At 39.4% G+C, this 19,165-nt stretch overlaps 1 protein-coding gene across 5 annotated transcripts in view; it reads right to left on the bottom strand.

Moving 5' to 3' along the window:
- The window catches only part of SHROOM4 (shroom family member 4), a 215,281-nt gene that overhangs the window by 11,746 nt on the left and 184,370 nt on the right, over nt 1–19,165 (bottom strand). For 4 of the 5 annotated variants that reach the window (XM_079910773.1, XM_079910774.1, XM_079910776.1 and 1 more), the window contains one exon: nt 1,258–2,058. The exons of the other annotated variant lie outside the window; for it this stretch is intronic. In XM_079910773.1, the coding sequence (XP_079766899.1) occupies nt 1,258–2,058 (801 nt within the window). The remainder of the gene's footprint in view (nt 1–1,257; nt 2,059–19,165) is intronic. 5 annotated transcript variants of the gene reach the window in all.

Here is a 19,165-nt window from a genome sequence, read left to right on the forward strand (position 1 = left end):
ATTCATTCTTTCTTCAGAAATATTAAGTGCCTACTATGTGCTAGGTTGCCTTCTCTTCTCTCTGCTGTGATAGGTAACAATCCACAGTCACTTTCCACAAATGTTTTCTAATTACAATAAGAATACCCCCCAGCTAGATGGGCAGCTTGAGAAGCAGCCACTAGGGATCTGACAAATTCTCATAGTGTCTGGGAGCCAGGCCCTGTAAGTGCTGTGCCTGTGGCACCTTAGGCTGGAAAACTTGTCAACTAGCTCCAGATAGCCAAGTAATGGATTTGTCCATCAGTAAAAGACACAATAACAAGGTACTTCTAATAGCAACAAGTCTCAGGCAAGTTCCTTCTGTAAAGGTATTTAAAGGAAGCACTGAAAGGATAGACACCTGCCCCTCATCCCCATCCCCAGCAGAGAGTCCGTGGAGCTCTCTGCAGGAGGATTGGCAGAGCCAAAAGCCAAAGCTCTTTTGTTTTGGAGCAAAGAGGACAACCACACATTGTGGGGCACGCCAGTGAGCATTGGCACAGTGAAGGGAACAGTTCTGTGGCCAGAGTACACTCCTTCTGCAGCCTCTCTGCCCAGACAGCTGACCCTGTCAACTACCACTTTTGGTACTACCATTTGCCCACTGAAGCAAATGCAAAGAGGCAGAGGAAACAAGGGTGGGGGTGATGGAGAAAGTGGAAGATGAAAAGAATGCCTTTGGCTGTTGTAAGGAATGGTCAGGGCATAAAGCATCCAACCCCAGGAACACCTTTGATGCTGGGGGTGGGGGAAGAGTTTAGAAGCTCAGACAGGTCCTAGAGCAGAGGCAGGTCAGGTTGTGAGCTGGCCTCTTGTTCTAGAGAGCAAGCAGCAGAAAAGGCAGAAAAGGACCTGAGCCAGGCTTCTGGAAAAGGCCACAAGGCAATAACGGTTTAATGCCTTATTGCTCAGGGGCCAGACACTGATGCATACCTTAAAGACAAACTAGAAAAAAATAAATATAGTACCTTGATAGTGATATTTAGGGATAAGAACATCAATGACATTTACTGAGTACCTACTATGTGCTAAGTATGGGGCTATGTCTTTTACGTGGATTATCCTCATATTCACAACAACCATGTATCATCATGCCCATTTTCCAGGTGAGAAAACTGAGGCTGGAAATAGTTTAATTGACCAGCCCAAGGTCACACAGCTGGCAAATGGTGAAGGTGGAATTCAAACTCATGCTGCCACCTCTTCAGGGACCTAACGTCTTTCATAAGCACTTACTTGGGGGAATCAGTGGTCTCCTGCTCTGTTGTTCTCCAAAGCCCACCAATGCCATAATAGCAAGGGGGCAGAGCCTTCTCAGCTTGAGATCCCAAATGGCCCCTTACTGGAGGCAGGAAATTGCTGGAATGGAGAGCAAAGGACTCTTGCTCTGCTGGAAGGCTTTGTGAGCCCTGCCTTGAAGCCTCCAGGTGGCCAAAGCCCAGGGGTTGGGGCTGCTCCAGGACCTCCTCAGGATTGAGGGCACTGGAACCAGTGGTTTCTGAACTGAAATACTGGGGTGGCAGCTCTTCCTCCTCCCCCTCCTCCTCCACCCCCTCTTCCTCTTCTTCCTCTTCCTCCTCCTCTTCCTCCTCCTCTCGCTGCTGCTTTTGCTGCTTCTGCTGCTGTTGCTGCTGCTGCTGGGCTGCACGAAAGAGCCTGTACTTCTCCCAGTTGGGAGGAGGAGGGCGAGGAGGAGGAAAGGCCTTCTTCCTGGCACCCAGAGGATCTGGCTGGATCTCAACAACTTTGGTAAAGAGCTCCTTCCTATGCTGCCCCCAGGCCCGGGAGCTCTGAGGATCCAAGCTGATGTGGCTCTCTGAGAAGGCCCGGCCCCGCAGTGGGCGGGGCATGGAGGCTAGGGAGCTCTCCTCTTCATAAACGGAGGTTTCCTCTGGTTTTTTTGAGGAGTGCTTGAAGTCTCCAAGGAGGTCAAGAGAAGAGATTGCTCGGTAGCTTGACAAGTCCAGTGCTGGGTTCTCAAAGCAAGGATGGAAGGGGGTTGCCCATGAAAAGCTAGCCTTGGAATGAGCCATTTCCCTGCAAAACAGCAGATAAAGGTTGTATAAAGCAAGCACGTTGCAGATGGTCCCATAATTTTGGATAACATCATTTATGTAAAATTTAAAACAGCCGCAAAACAATATAATATAGGTAGTAAGTGTAGTAATAATAATATATGCTATATAATACTGATAGCTAACACTTACTGAGTGCATACTAAGTGCCAGACACTGTTTTAAGTGCTTTCCATGTCTTAACTTATTTAATGCTCACAATAACCATAGGAAGTAGCTATTATTATTGTCCTGATTTTGTATCTGGGGAAACTGAGGCATGGGCAGGTTAAGTCATTGCTCAGGGTCATAAAGCTGGTAAGTGGCAGAGCTAGGATTTGAACATGGAGAGTCTAACTTCAAAGTCTGGATATACACACCACCCCACACAAATGTGCTGTGTTCTGGGGCTTGCAAGTGTGGTTATCCTGCTACATCTGTTGTTTTTGTTTTGTTTTTAATTATGAAACATTTCAAATGTTTAAAAACATACAGAGATTGTTATAATAAATATTCATGTTCCCACCTACTGCCCACAATTAGCACATTTTAATACTTTACCACCTATGCTTCATGAATTTTTAAAATAATAATATCCTTTGTTTCACTCCCCACTTCTATTCCCCTGCTGCCTCTCTACATGCAAGCTATATCATGAATTTGGCATGTATACTTTCTGTCCATGTTCTTATACTTGTACCAAAAAACATCGAGCAGGCCATTCACAAATATCTGCTATTTTGGATTTAAAATATATCCTTCTAATGCAATTCCAATCCGAATTCTCACCAGGACTTTTAACTATAGAATTTTTGTGTTAACTTGCAAAATAAAGCAGGATATGGTAGTCCCCATTTGTCCACTGTTTCACTTTCCAAGGTTTCAGCTACCTGTAGTCAACCACAGTCCAAAAAATAGTAAATGAAAAATTCCCAAAATAAACAATTCATAAGTTTTGAAGTGCACACTATTCTGAGTAGTGTGATGAAATCTCCCGCCGTCCTGCTCCATCCTTCCCAGGACTTAAATCATCCCTTTGTCCAGCGGATCCCACCCATTAGTCACTTAGTAGCTGTCTTAGGTTATCAGATGGACTGTCACAGTGTCACAGTGCTTGTGTTCAAGTAAGCCTTATTTTACTTAATAATGGCCCCAAGGCCTAAGAGTAGAGATGCTGGCAATTTAGATCTGCCAAAGAGAAGCCGTAAAGTGCTTCCTTTAAGTGAAAAGGTGAACGTTCTTGACTTAATAAGGAAAGGGAAAAAATCATATGCTGAGGTTGCTAAGATCTATGGTAAGAACGAATCTTGTATCCATCAAATCATGAAGAAGGAAAAAGAAATTCGTGCCTGCTGTCATATCTCAAACTGCAAAAGTTACAGCCAGAGTGCATGACATGGGCTTAGGTAAGATGGAAAGGCATTAAATTTGTGGATGGAAGACATGAACAGAAAGCATGTTCTGACTGACAGCAATGTGTTGCGCCAGAAAACATGGAGCCTATACGAAGACTTCAGCAAGGGATCCCCTGAAACAAGTGACTTCAGCCATTTACTGCAAGTAAGAGATGGTTACAAAGATTTAGGAATAGGTTTGGACTGAAAAACAGGAAAGTTACTGGAAAGGCTGCATCTGTCAATGAAGAAGCCACTGCCACATTTCTGGCAGAGTTGAGGAAGTTGATCAAGGAGAGAGACAGAATTCATATAACTTTTATTACAGTATATTGTTATAATGTTCTATTATATTATTAGTTATTACTGTTAATCTCTTACTCTACCTAATTCACAAATTAAACTTTATCATCAGTATGTATGTATTTAAAAGAAACATAGTATATATAGGGTTCAGTACTATCTGTGGTTTCAGGCATCCACTGGGGGTCTTGGAATATATCTCCCACAGATACATGGGGACTACTGTATAATAAAAAACATATTTTGCTACAGAAGAAATAGGGGGTAAGTAAGGTATAAAGCATAATATAAAGCAATTATAATTAAAACTGTTTTACTGACTAATAGAACATAATTGAAAGTCCAGAAACATATCAAACTATTTATAAAAATGTCATATATAATTCACCTTCCATAACAAGAAGATAAAGATTATTTAATAGATATTTTTGAGACAATTGCAGAGCAGTATTATTTGGAGCTGCACCATATATTATATACCAAAATAAATTTCAGATTCAAGAGTTCAGGGTGTGTGTGCGTGTGTGTGTGTGTATAAAATTTTAATATGTGTTATATGTGTATATATGTATATATATATTACATAGTTATAAGAAAAAACTATCAGAAAGCTTAAAAACTATGACTTGTGAGGTGAAATAAGACTCTCATCTCATAAGTAATAGAAAAGTATATGCAAGGAAAACAAGTCCAGGTTTAGTTAAATATGTATAAGAGTTAAACTTCTGTATAATAAAGAGGGACCAAAGCAAAGGACATCTCTTTAATCTCTGAGTTTAAAGAGTTAAGCCCTCTAAGCCAGAAGATCTGGTTTCCTGCTATAGTCTGTGAGCAATCAGCATCATGCTAAGTACTGCCTAGTGACAGGAAATTCCAGCAGTTCAATTAAATCATCAGACAGAATATCCATTCAGTAGTCACAATGAAGACTGAGAATATTTCCTCAAAAAATAATAATACACATAATGGTGGCCCAGGTCAGATAGAATGGAAAGCAAAATCTCCTTCATTCCCCTCATCTGCAGTCCCCATCCTGGCTAGCTCATCCCTCATGTGGATCAGAAATTCATAGCCACACATCCCCATTCTCTTCTCATTTGGACCTTAGCCCACCTATAGCTCCTTAAGATTATAATAATTCCTTGTGTACAGACTGTTCCACCTGGCATTTCCCCCCTCAGGAAACAAACAAACAAGGTGGTGAGTGGGAAGTAATAGGATGATAAATGCTATCAGGCACAGAGGCCTTTCCTGACCACCTTATCTAAAGTAGAGACAACTTATCCTTAATTATCATTTTTCTATTTTGCCTTTCTCAGAGCATACACCCCCACAAGGGCAGAGATCTTGTGTGTCTCATTCATCTGGTACCTACTGCCTGGCACATAGTAGGCATTCCATAAATATTTAATAACTGAGCTAATTCCCAAAAAAACCCCAAGGACCATGATACTCATATCATAAAAAAAGTTGAATTAAAGGGAAAAAGCAATAAACAAGACAAAGAAGGGCACTATAATATTAATGATTAGAAAACACAATTAAGATCTAATTACCCTGAATCTTTATGTACCAAATAACATAGCATCAAAATTCATAAAGCAAATATATAGAAAATGCAAAGGTAGAAAAAGCAGAAACAAAATATAAGACTTTTTCAGCTGATGACAAAACTGTATCCAGTCAGGGAACCCTCTTGCACTGCTGGTGGGAATGTGAATTGGTTCAGCCACTATGGAGAACAGTATGGAGGTTCCTTAAAAAACTACAAATAGAACTACCATATGACCCAGCAATCCCACTACTGGGCATATACCCTGAGAAAACCGAAATTCAAAAAGAGTCATGTACCAAAATGTTCATCGCAGCTCTATTTACAATAGCCCGGAGATGGAAACAACCTAAGTGCCCATCATCGGATGAATGGATAAAGAAGATGTGGCACATATATACAATGGAATATTACTCAGCCATAAAAAGAAACGAAATTGAGCTATTTGTAATGAGGTGGATAGACCTAGAGTCTGTCATACACAGTGAAGTAAGTCAGAACGAAAAAGACAAATACAGTATGCTAACACATATATATGGAATTTAAGGAAAAAAAATGTCATGAAGAACCTAGGGGTAAGGCAGGAATAAAGACGCAGACCTCCTAGAGAACGGACTTGAGGTTATGGGGAGGGGGAAGGGTGAGCTGTGACGGGGCGAGAGAGAGTCATGGACATATACACACTAACAAACGTAGTAAGGTAGATAGCTAGAGGGAAGCAGCCGCATGGCACGGGGATATTGGCTCGATGCTCTGTGACAGCCTGGAGGGGTGGGATAGGGAGGGTGGGAGGGAGGGAGACGCAGGAGGGAAGAGATATGGGAACATATGTATATGTATAACTGATTCACTTTGTTATAAAGCAGAAACTAACACACCATTGTAAAGTAATTATACCCCAATAAAGATGTTAATAAAAAAAAAAAAAAAAAAAAAACTGTATCCAGTCACAATAAAATAACACTAGAAATTAATAGCAAAATGAAAAACAAATACTTCTAGCACACAGAAAATAAAAGGGAGAAAATATCCCCCACTCTAGTCAAAGAGGAGATCTAATCTAAAATTGTAGACTACCTACAAATAACAACAATGAAAATATCAGAAGAGGATGTGGTTGATTAAAACAATGATTAAAGGAAAATTGATAGTCTTAAATACTTATATTAATACATAAAAACAAATTAAAACAAATGAATTATGCTTTCAACAAAAGAAGTTAAGAGCCACAAAAATAGACCTAAGCAAAGCAGAAATAAAACTAATGGCAGAAATTAATACACTAGAAAACAAATAATAGAACTAATAATTAAAGCCAAAAGCTTTCTTCAAAAGAAAATATAAAACCATAAAACAGATAAACCTCTTGCTAATCTAATTAAAAATCCTAAATGCACAAAATTAGAAATGGAGAAATAACCACAGTTACAAAGTAAATGAAAAGAGTAAGAGAACACTTTGCTCTACTCTATGAAAACAGATTTGAAAACTTAGTTTTCTAGGAAAACATAATTACCAAAACTAATTGCAGAAGAACGAAAATATCTAAACCACAGGTTATCATAGGAAAAAATTTGATAAATTTGACCAAAAAAACAGCACACTCCCATGATCTTGTGTTAATTCTACCAACCTTCAAGTAACAGACAACCTCAATGCTATTTACACTTTCTAGATTCTGGAATCTAGAGAACAGGGGGAGAAGAAAAGAATCCTGCATAACATCAATACCAAAACCTAGCAACTAGAACATACATAAAGGAAAACCAGAGACCATTCTCATCGAAGAATACTAATGCAAAACTCACCGTTTTTTGCATTTAAAAACATAAATATTAGAACATTAGTAGATATAAGTAATTTATTAATAAACTACCAACATATATTAAAGGTGAATGCTCAAAACAATTCTTTCTGAGAAGGGTGCATGATCCAAAAAGTTGGAAACCATTGGTCTGAGGCAGTTGTTCCTAATCGAAGTGGCTCTTAATTGGAATTACCTGAAGATGTTGTTTAAAATACAAATTCCTCGGCTCCACTTCTATCAATAGAAATTGAGATTTAGTACCTTGTGGTGGAGCCCAGGAATCTACATTTTAAACAATTTCCCGAAGGGATTCTAATACCAGTGGTTCAGGGATCATACTATGGAAACAAAGGTCCAGGGTGAAAAAGATGGGAGTGTTGTGGTTTGGAGGTAGAGGTTTGGGGATAGAGTTATTTGTTCCAGTTAGGCTGGTTTCCAATCTGTACAGTATGTGTCCCACCCCTCAGCACACACATTCCTACCTTCTGTCCTTGCCTCTCCTGTTCTTCCCCACCTTCATCTCAAATCTAGATCTTATGAGATGCAGGTGGTGAAAGCAACGTCTCCAAAGGCTCAAGTTGGGCCAATGTCCTGCAGCCGTGGTGAGAAAAACCCTGCTCCATGATAGTCATCAAATTTACCACTCTTTCCTTGCCAGGGCACAGGAAAGGCAACAGAGCAGAGCACAAAGAACACAGTGTTAGAAAGACTTGGGTCTGAATTTCAGTAAAATTTAAAAATCTGCCTCCAGAACCCAAAAGCTGCATGACCTTGAGGAAAGTATTTAATTTACCTCAGTTTCAGTAAAATATCTATCTTAACAAACCTGCTGTGAGGATTGACCATATAAAATAAAAAGGACCTAGCAATGATGCTGGGTACATGGAAAAGTGATTAATAAATGACAGAACTATGCTTATTATTAGAGTGAAGTCCTTAGGGCCACTGCATATGGTTGTGCAAACTGTGCAGTGTACAGCCTTCACTGCTGTATGCTTCAGCCCTGCTCCTTGTTCCCATCAAGGGAGTTGAACTGCACTGTCCCCTGGTTAATGTTCAGCCCTACTCAATAGCCAAGAAACCAAGAGTCCTGGAGTCCCAGCTCAGCTACATGGCTGCCGAGCCAGGAGGCCCTAGATAACCAAGGATTTTAATCCTAGGCTCATTCACTCACTCTTCTCATCTACTAAAAGGGAGAGAGAATAAAAGGCAAGTTTAGGCTTAAAAGCAGTGTGACGATCAACAAGACTAGATATTCTATGTTGTCTTGTTTAGGTACGAATCACTTATGTCAGCATTACAGAATTTACCTTTAAGTAGCCAACTCCAGAACCAGTTGGAAGAAAAGAGCACACCCTTCTAGGGACATTTGGTGCCCCGATTTATGGCACTGTGACACTATCCTGAGGCACTAGGCTCTAGCAAGGCAACCTGGAAATTGCTATTCTCTGCATCAATCCTAATTTCAAAAGCACTGCTCTCCCACTGACACAGCTTGTGTAAGGGCAGCCTGAACCTTGCAGAGTCATTTACATCAAGGGAGCAGAACTAGGCAAGACTCCAGAAAAGGGGAAGCACTGCCCTCGATGGGACCAGCTGGGCCAATGTGTGTACAAGTCATCCAAGCTGTCATTCAGTATTACACTGTGCAAGGTGACCAGATCTCAGGGGAGCAAAACCCGTAGCCCTTGCTTTCCAGGCACTAATAGCTGAAGCAGACTGGTGAATGGGAGGCTTGCATTGAAGTGTGTCAGGCTCAGGCCAAGGATATTGGTCTCTAGAGGCCCTAGTTTCAAAGGGCTCAAGCCACCTATATGCACAGAAATCTAAATCTACAACTCTTCTTTGGGATGAAGTAATGATTCTTCCCTAGAGTGGAGGATAAGGAGCTAAATTAAGGGAAAAGAACTATGGTTTCTTACATCTTACTTACTATGTGTCACACACTTTTGTAGGCACTTTCATGCAGGTATTTCTATTAATCTTCACACCAGCTCATTGAAGTAATTACCATTTTTGCCAGTTTGCAGGTGAGGATCCTGAGGCTTAGAGAGTGTCATTAATTTTCCCAGCTAGTAAGAAGTAGTAGTGTCCAGACTGGAACTTGCCTTATCTGGCTCCAAGGGAAATCCCACTGAAGCAAGGACTCCTGAGTTAAGGCAAAAGGTACTTGCACTACATTCATCCCCAAGGTGTTCTCAAAGACTTTAACTCCTTGCTGAAGAGAGGGGAGGGAGCATGAAAGCTAAGTCTGAGAAAGGGCTTTGTTGACACCAGCAAGGAGCCTACATCTCAAAAACAAAAGCAAATCGTGTGCCAAGTTCTGGGCTGTTCTTCTCTTTTCCTCTTGGCACAGGCTGCCTGTTCTTCTGATGAATAGATTTTCCCCTTTTGTTACTATCTTTTTTTGGGGGGGGAGGGGCTCATAGTAATTGAAAATGAAAACCAGTATTTTCAGAGACTGAAAAATCTCCTCCCGCCTCCTCCTTAGGCCTTTTGAAGTTTTCTTGTTTGGAATTTTTATTTTTAACCTCACCACAATAGCTTGGCATTCCAGGATCTCAGCAGCAAGAGTGCACAGTCCCAGCCCCTCTCCCCTTCCCCTTTCCCCAGCAGCCAAAAGATAAGACTGCTCCAAGAGAAACAGCCACTCCCAGCTTATTGCTGAAGGAAATATTTACAAGATCCAGGAAGTGAGATACAAGGAGGCTACACAGGGAGGGGAGAAGGGCCCAGAGAGCTTGTTGTTGCCACGCTTCTCTGCCTCTGGGGCCTCAGAACTTCAAGCAAGGAACAGTTAGTCTGGCAACAGCAAATACAAGTGGCAGGACTCATTCTGAGCCTTCTACAGCCCCCAGGAGCCTGCTGCAAAGTGTCCTTTGAAGAAATCAGAGAAGTCCTTGCTATACTGGGGCTGTCCTGGGTGAAGCTTAGATTCCTCTCTCCAATGACTCCAACTTGGAGTTTCCAAGAAGGTCTTTCCATTACTCCTCTGAACCCTACATAGTGTCACAGACATGCTGCTAAGGGATGGTAATGACCACTCTTGTTTACTCAGAGTCCACCATGTGTCAGGCACAGCACTGGACAGTTAACAGACTCCATCTCGTTTCACCCTGAAGACAATCTTCCAGCCTGAGTATTCTCTTGCCCATGTTAGAAATGAGACTCAGGGAGGTTAAACAACTGAGGGAACATAAAGAGAATAAGCAGCCAGGAGAAGTTACAGCTAAGGTCCATCTGACTCCAATGCCCGTGCTTTTGCCAGCACAACATGCTGCCTCTTCAGCATTCTCATAACCTTCTCAAGAGATTTAATAAAAGACATTTTAGCAGCACGTAACACACTGTGGAGGGGCCTGGAGGGTTTGATATCCATGAGAACAATTTAATGGAGGATCAGGCTGGCCGAGGTTATTGAGGCTCTATTCTCTAATAGGCAGTGGTTCTGAAACTTGAACATGCATCAGAATCACCTGGAAGGCTTATTAAAACACAGTTGGCTTAGTCCTACCCCCAGAATTTCTAATTTGGTAGGTCTGGGGCAGAGTGGAGAATTTTTATTTCTAACAATTCCCAGGATGATGATGGTATTGCTGGTCCCAGATCACACTTTGAGATCCACTGCTCTAAACAGTCATTATCTACCAGGTTCCCAACTCACCAGGGTATCTTAAGAGGTATAAAGCCATTAAAAAAAACTCTCAAGGAGTTCCCTGGTGGCGCAGTGGTTAAGAATCCGCCTGCCAATGCAGGGGAAACGGGTTCGAGCCCTGGTCCGGGAAGATCCCACATGCTGCAGAGCAACTAAGCCCACGCGCCACAACTACTGAGCCTGCGCTCTAGAGACCGTGAGCCACAACTGCTGAGCCCGTGTGCTGCAACTACTGAAGCCTGTGTGCCTAGAGCCCATGCTCTGCAACAAGAGAAGCCACTGCAATGAGAAGAATGAGAAGCCCACACACCGCAAGGAAGAGTAGCCCCCACTCACTGCAACTAGAGAAAGCTCATGCACAGCAACAAAGACCCAATGCAGCCAAAAAAAAAAAAAAAGCTCTCAAAACGAAATGCATTTTAATTAACTATGTACATATCACTCATGTAACAAGTGCGAGAAGATTTATAAAATAAAATAATGGGAGGTCCATAAAGCTCTGGGAATCCTGATGCTATTTAAGGAAATTCGGTGCCCCACAATCATTAAACAATGGATGTGCCAGGGGAAGAGAGCATTTTTTGTATATTTAAGTCCTCATATATACCAGATGTTAATGTACTAAATTTCGAAGACCTAAAATACAGTGGAATAGACTTAACACCAAAGTTATAAAGAACATGATTTTATCTCAGTTTAAAAGGTATTCTGGGTGCTCAATTATGAATGACAATTATCATAGAGTAGTTCTTTGGCACGAACATATTTAACATTCGAGGTTTTAACCCTTTGAGAGTAGCCCTAAAGATCCATGAAGTGTAATAACTGGTCATTTTGCAAAGGGTATGAAGTTGACTTGCAAGGCCTCACAATACTGCTTTGTAGGGCAAGTCACCAAGCAAAGGAGGGAGCCTAGTCAACCACTTGGCATTCCCATCTCAATGTGGTTTGATAGGTCTCTATTTGTTAACAAGGTACATAGGTGTGGAGTAACCATGGTAGAGAGAATATGTGCTTCTCTGTGAATAATGGCACTGAAATGCAAACTATTTGCAAACTAGTGCTGATGATGCAAGTGAAGAGAAATGTAATGGTCTTGAGAAAGTAATGGTTCTGAGTCAGATAATAAAATGTTCATTAGTGGGGGTGGAGAGGTTCTATGTTGTAATAATGGTGACAAATTTGAAGATTCACAAATGTCTGGTGATGTACCCCCTCAGAAGTGTCAAGTTCTCACAGATTTAGATAAGCAGAAGTGCTGGTTGATGGAGAATTCTAGCAAAACAAATTCTAGCTAACAGAGAGATCAAGCATGTCCGGTAAGTAAGAGTCTGTCATTGGTATGGGGATTTTTCCTAAAGCCCTTGATCTTTAACTTTGCAGGCCTAAATCAAACCAATGTGGGCTGCCTCTTCTTCAGATTTTCTTTTTTATTATGAATTCCAGCAACTTGACATGTACCCCAAGAACACCATGTGCATTCAACTCCAGCTATTTACATTTTACCAGATGATTTTCTGAATCTTCTTTGTGCAAGGCTACTATCAGATTCAACATGTGAGTTTAGAATTTAGCATTTTTTGTTGTTAATACTATTACAAATACCCATTTCTGTATAAGACCCAATATTTGTATACCTGTCACTGTTAATGGCTATATTCTATTCCATCATGATGATATATTAGATTAGTAAATATTTTCCATGATTATAAATAGCACTACTTTAAATATCTTTAAAAAATTATTTTTTTCCTTTTTAGGTTATTTCCTTGGGGGTATGCTGGATCAAGGAGTATGTACAAACAGTTTTGTAACTCTTGTCACATATTTCTAGACTGTCTTTTAGGAAAACTGAACCAATTTATACTGCCCCCCAAAACACATACTGTTTCCTTAAGTCTTGTCAAGATAGGGTTTTGTAATTTCTATTTATAATTTCCATTAATTGTTGATAATTTAATAAGCAGGTTGTGAAACCTTGATGTTGTTTTTATTTGCACTTCTTTAATTGGTAGAGAGGTTGTACTTTTCCAGGCAGTGATTTTACTGCCTTTATTTCCTCATGTGTAAATTGGCTGTTCATTTTCCTTGCCCTTTTATGAAGCTGAATTTGAAAGCCGACCTCCTATATCTGTATCCATTCTTTACATTTTTCGGACAGTCAACTGTTATCTGTGATGCTGACCCCAGACATTTTCCTCATTCTGCTATTTAGCTTTTTATTACATTTTGTTGTACAAAGGTTTCTTCCGCCAACTTTTAAATATTTGAAACCATCCATCTTGTCTCTGACGATATCCTCCGTTTAACAGGCACAAATTTATCTTCCATCCGTAGCTGGAGTGAATATGCTGTTCAACTGGTCTGCTTTCTGAAATTTACTACAGAGTATTCTACGCACTGTGGCTCTAAGTTAATTATTCTCCATATTGATACCTACAGTTCCCAACATTTATTGAAGACAGATGATTGCTTTCCAAAGTTCACGGTTGCATCCAGTGTGCTCTATAGTCTTAGTATCTGTTCCTAGAATCTCTCTTTTTTATTTAATTTCACTGTGTGACTTTTTTTCAACCCACTATCATATGGTTTTAATGACTGTCACTTTATGACAGACTTTAAAATCTGATAGGGTAAGTCTACCACCATTAGCTTTTTTTTTTAAACATCTTTATTAGAGTATAATTGCTTTACAATGGTGTGTTAGTTTCTGCTGTATAACAAAGTGAATCAGCTATACATAAACACATATCCCCATATCTCCTCCCTCTTGTGTCTCCCTCCCACCCTCCATATCCCACCCCTCTAGGTGGACACAAAGCACTGAGCTGATATCCCTGTGCTATGCTGCTGCTTACCACTAGCTATCTATTCTACATTTGGTAGTGGATATATGTCCATGCCACTCTCTCACTTAGTCCCAGCTTGCCCTTCCCCCTCCCCGTGTCCTCAAGTCCATTCTCTACGTCTGCAACTTTATACCTGTTCTGTTCTTCAGAAACAGTTTTTTTTTAGATTCCATATATATGTGTTAGCATATGGTACTTGTTTTCTCTCTCTGACTTACTTCACTCTGTATGACAGTCTCTAGGTCCATCCACCTCACTACAAATAACTCAATTTCGTTTCTTTTTATGGCTGAGTAATACTCCACTGTATATATGTGTCACATCTTCTTTATCCATTCATCTGTCAATGGACACTTAGATTGCTTCCATGTCCTGGCTATTGTAAATAGAGCTGCAATGAACATTTTGGTACACGACTCTTTTTGAATTATGGTTTTCTCAGGGTATATGCCCGGTAGTGGGATTGCTGGGTCATATGGTAGTTCTATTTGTAGTTTTTTAAGGAACCTCCATACTCTTCTCCATAATGGCTGTATCAATTTACATTCCCACCAACAGTGCAAGAGGGTTCCCTTTTCTCCACACCCTCTCCAGCATTTGTTTCTAGATTTTTTGATGATGGCCATTCTGACTGGTGTGAGGTGATAACCTCATTGGAGTTTTGATTTGCATTTCTCTAATGATTAGTGATGTTGAGCATCTTTTCATGTGTTTGTTGACAATCTGTATATCTTCTTTGGAGAAAGGTCTATTTAGGTCTTCTGCCCATTTTTCGATTGGGTTGTTTTTTTTTTTGATATTGAGCTGCATGAGCTGCCTGTATATTTTGGAGATTAATCCTTTGTCCATTGATTCATGTGCAAATATTTTCTCCCATTCTGAGGGTCGTCTGTTCGTCTTGTTTAGGGTTTCCTTTGCTGTGCAAAAGCTTTTAAGTTTCATTAGGTCCCATTTGTTTATTTTTGTTTTTACTTCCATTTCTCTAGGAGGTGGATCAAAAAGGATCTTGCTGTGATTTATATCACAGAGTGTTCTGCCTCTGGTTTCCACTAAGAGTTTTATAGTATCTGGCCTTACGTTTAGGTCTTTAATCCATTTTCAGTTTATTTTTGTGTATGGTGTTAAGGAGTGTTCTAATTTCATTCTTTTCCATGTAGCTGTCCAGTTTTCCCAGCATCACTTATTGAAGAGACTGTCTTTTCTCCACTGTATATCCTTGCCTCCTTTGTCATAGATTAGTTGACCATAGGTGCATGGGTTTATCTCTGGGCTTTGTATCCTGTTCCATTGATCTATATTTCTGTTTTTGTGCCAGTACCATATTGTCTTGATTACTGTGGCTTTGTAGTATAGGCTGAAGTCAGGGCATTTGGTTCCTCCAGCTCCGTTTGTTTCCCTCAAGACTGCTTTGGCTATTTGGGGTCTTTTGTGTCTCCATACAAATTTTAAGATTTTTTTGTTCTAGTTCTGTAAAAAATGCCATTGATAGTTTGATAGGGGTTGCATTGAATCTTTAGATTGCTTTGAGTAGTATAGTCATTTTCACAATGTCGATTCTTCCAATCCAAGAACATAGTATATCTCTCCATCTGTTTGTATCATCTTTAATTTCTTTCATCAGTGTCTTATAGTTTTCTGCATACAGGTCTTTTGTCTCCTTAGGTAGGTTTATTCCTAGGTATTTTATTCTTTTTTTTGCAGTGGTAAATGGGAGTGTTTCCTTAATTTCTCTTTCAGATGTTTCATCATTAGTGTATAGGAATGCAAGAGATTTCTGTGCATTAATTTGGTGTCCTGCTACTTTACCAAATTCATTGATTAGCTCTCGCAGTTTTCTGGTAGCATCTTTGGGATTCTGTTTGTATTGTATCATGTCATCTGCAAACAGTGACAGTTTTACTCCTTTTCCGATTTGGATTCCTTTTTTCTTTTTCTTCTCTGATTGCTGTGGCTAAAACTTCCAAAGCTATATTGAATAATAGTGGTGAGAGTGGGCAAGCTGAGTTGTCTTGTTTCTGTTCTTAGTGGAAATTGTTTCAGTTTTTCACCATTGAGGATGATGTTTGCTGAACCACCATTACCTTTTTAAATAAATGTATTCTTTGGTCTTCCTGCCCACTTATTCTTTCAGATAAATTTTACAGTGAATTTGATAAGTTCTACAAAGTATACCACAGTGACTCTAATTGGTAGTGCATTACATCTATATATTATTAACTTAGGGAGTATTGTAATCATTACTATATTAGTCTTCCCAAATTGAAGCAGAGTATAGCTATGCATTTATTCATGTCTTTATTTCTCCCATTAGAGTTTTATAATTTTCCTTGAATAGGTTTTGTGTGCCCACGATTAAATTAATACCCAAGTATTTAAATTCACTTTGTCACACTCTTTGACAAATCCTTTCATGCCTCTGAAGGTTGCATTCTTCTTAGCTGGTAAAGCCTTCTTGAAAAGTGTACTATTCCTAATGAAATGAGATTCAATTCTGAATTATCCGTTTTCTTTTACTCAACTGCCAAATAGGAAATGTGTACTGGATATTCCACACTCTGCTCATGATGTGGTATGTTAAAAAGAAGGAAGAGAGCCCTAGGCTGTGAACTGAAAAACCTGGGTAGTAGTCTAGTTTTGTCACGTAGTTGCTGTATAATCCCAGAAGTAATGGGCTCTGGAGTCAGATACCTGTTTGACCTTGGGCAAGTGACTTTAATCTATCTGTGAGTAAGTTTCCTCATCTGTAAAACTGGGTCAATAAATGGTAACTATCTCATAGGGTCATGATTAGTAATAAATAAAATAATTCATGTGAAATGCTTAGAGCAGTGCCTGATACCCAATAAACACTTAATAAATGTTAGCTATTATACCTTTTGTGGTTGTTGTTTTTAATAATAGTATAATAATACCTTTCCTGAGTCTCAGCTTCCTTATCAGTCAAATGGGAAAAATAAGGCTTCACAGAGTTTCTTTGAGGATTAACTGTGGTTTTATATATATATATATATATATATATATATATATATATATATATATATATATATATATAAACGCTCTACACATTCGAAAGGTCTGTGCAAAGTAGAAAAATGGAAGTGATCACAGGAGGCAATTATAAGTATGGAAAACCAAATGAGATAATCTAGGAAATAATTTCTTTGGGCTTTTAAATGCTTCACATTTATGTAGCTTTTTCTCCCAGCAGATCTACTCACCAATGTTTTTTTCCCTCCTGCTAATATCAAAATGTGTTTGCATTCTCTGCATGCAAACTAAATAACTGTGGAGGGAGACAACCAAGAGTGTAACTACCTGGAATTAAAATTCGTTGCAGGCTTCCAGGCAGAGAATGGCTCAAGAATATACATTTGATTTTCCCACCTACACCCATCATTCCAGTTGTGACAGAAATGATATAAGAAATGTTAAAAAATGTGTGTGTAGTGGGGAGAAGGTAAGTGGAAGCTCCATCAGGATTTCTCCTCTTTAAATGTCATCTCTGCCCTTGACCTTTCCTAGGCCTTCTCATCTTCCTTGAGATCATAAACTATGATCTGCTGCCTCCATAGTCAGCAAAAATATTCTTTCCCTTTCCATTGACCTCTCCTTTCTGTTTTTAAACTTAAACCAGTTTCCCAAATCCTGATCAAACCATCACTTAAACCAGAGGTTCTCATATTTAGCTTGCATCAGAATTGCCTGAAGGGCTTCTTAAAACACACATCTCTGGGCCATGTCCCAGTTTCTGAATCAGTAGGTCTGGGTGGGGTCCAATAATTTGCATTTCTACTTCAGTTCTTAGGTGATACTGAGGTTGCTGGTCCTAGGACCACATTTTGAGAACCACTAACTTAAACCTTATCTCCCCCTCTAACTACTACCCCATTTCTCTCCTTCCTTTTCCTAGCCAACTTCTTTTTAAACATTTTAAAATATATAAATGTCTTTTCAAGCACTCTTCTTTTAAACCCTTTTACTAATCACATAGTAGCACATAATCATTGTATTAAAATTAATGAAAAGAAACTGAAACCCTCCTACTTTGCTGGTGGAAGCTGCTTTGGAAAACAGTTAGGCAGTTCCTTAAAAAGTTAACAGAGTTATCATATGGCCCAGAAATTCTACTCCTAAATATATACCCAAGAGAATTGAAAACATATGTCCACATAGAAATTTGTATGTGAATGGTCATAGCAGCATTATTCACAAAAAAAGTGAAAACAACCCAAATGTCCATTAATGGATGAATGGATAAATAAAATGTGGTATGTCCATACAATGGAATATTACTTGGCAAAAAACAGAATGAAATACTGATATATGGTATAACAAAGATGAACTGCTAAAGCTTGCTAAGTAAAAGAAGCCAGACACAAAAGCCCACATATTGTATGATTCCATTTATATGAAAGGTACATACAGAATAGGCAAATCCATAGAGACAGAAAGTAGATTAGTGGTTTCTTGAGACTGAATGTGGAATAGAGAGTGACTGGAAATGAACAAGAGTGATCTTTTTAGGGAGATAGACATGTTCTAAAATTGGATTGTGGTAATAATTGCAATAGCATGCAAATTTACCAAAACTCACTGAATTGTACACTTAAAAGGTGAATTTAGGATGTGTAAAACTGTGTGCATTTCTTCTGCATGCATCCCCTTTACAGACCATTATGCCATCTGCTTTCTATGCCCACCATTTTACTAAGTTTGCTTTCTCGAAGGTCACTTGTGTGTCCAAACCGTCAAAGCCAACAGCAGTCCTCTCTTTATCGTCTGTGACGGTACACTGGCATACTTCTCCTTCTTACTACTCCAGATGCTTGCCCCTTCAATCCCCTTTGCTGGCTATTCTTCTTCATCCTACCCCCCGCTGGCTGGGTGATCAACAGGCCTCCTCAAAAGCATCCCCTTGTCTTCCTCACTAACTTTAAATTCAACATATCCCAACTCAAACTTATTATCTCCACCAAACCAGGTCCCCTTGTCACCTGCCCCCACTCTATCAATAATTTTCTCTTTCTAAAGACACTGGGGCAGAAAATTATTTTTGGCTTAACTCCTTTCATTCCCAAGTTCTTTTTACTTTTCTCTCAAAAGTTGTCACGTATTTGTGAGCAAATTATCTGAACCAACAATTCACATGGGAATCAATGCAAATATTAAATCCATGAAAAATGTTCAAACCAGAATAATCAAAGTAAGCAAATTAAAATTATAATATGTACCATGTATACCTATTGTATTAGAAAAAGAAAAATTTCCATGATGGCAAATTTTAGGGGAAACTGGTATTCTCCTATGTTGTTAATGGCAGAGTAAAACACCTCCAGGGAAAGCAGGTTGGTGAAATATATCAAGAACAATAAGAATGCTAATTTTCTTTCAACAACTAATCCCAACTCTGTATAACTGTTTTTAATGAGATAATTCAAAATGAGAAAAAGGTTATAGCTGCTCAAAATTTTTTAGCAGCATTACTTTATAATAGCAAGAAATTGGAAACAACCTAATTATCCACCAGTTT

Source organism: Stenella coeruleoalba (assembly GCF_951394435.1).
Source record: "Stenella coeruleoalba genome assembly, chromosome: X".
NCBI classification, from domain to species: Eukaryota; Metazoa; Chordata; class Mammalia; order Artiodactyla; family Delphinidae; genus Stenella; species Stenella coeruleoalba.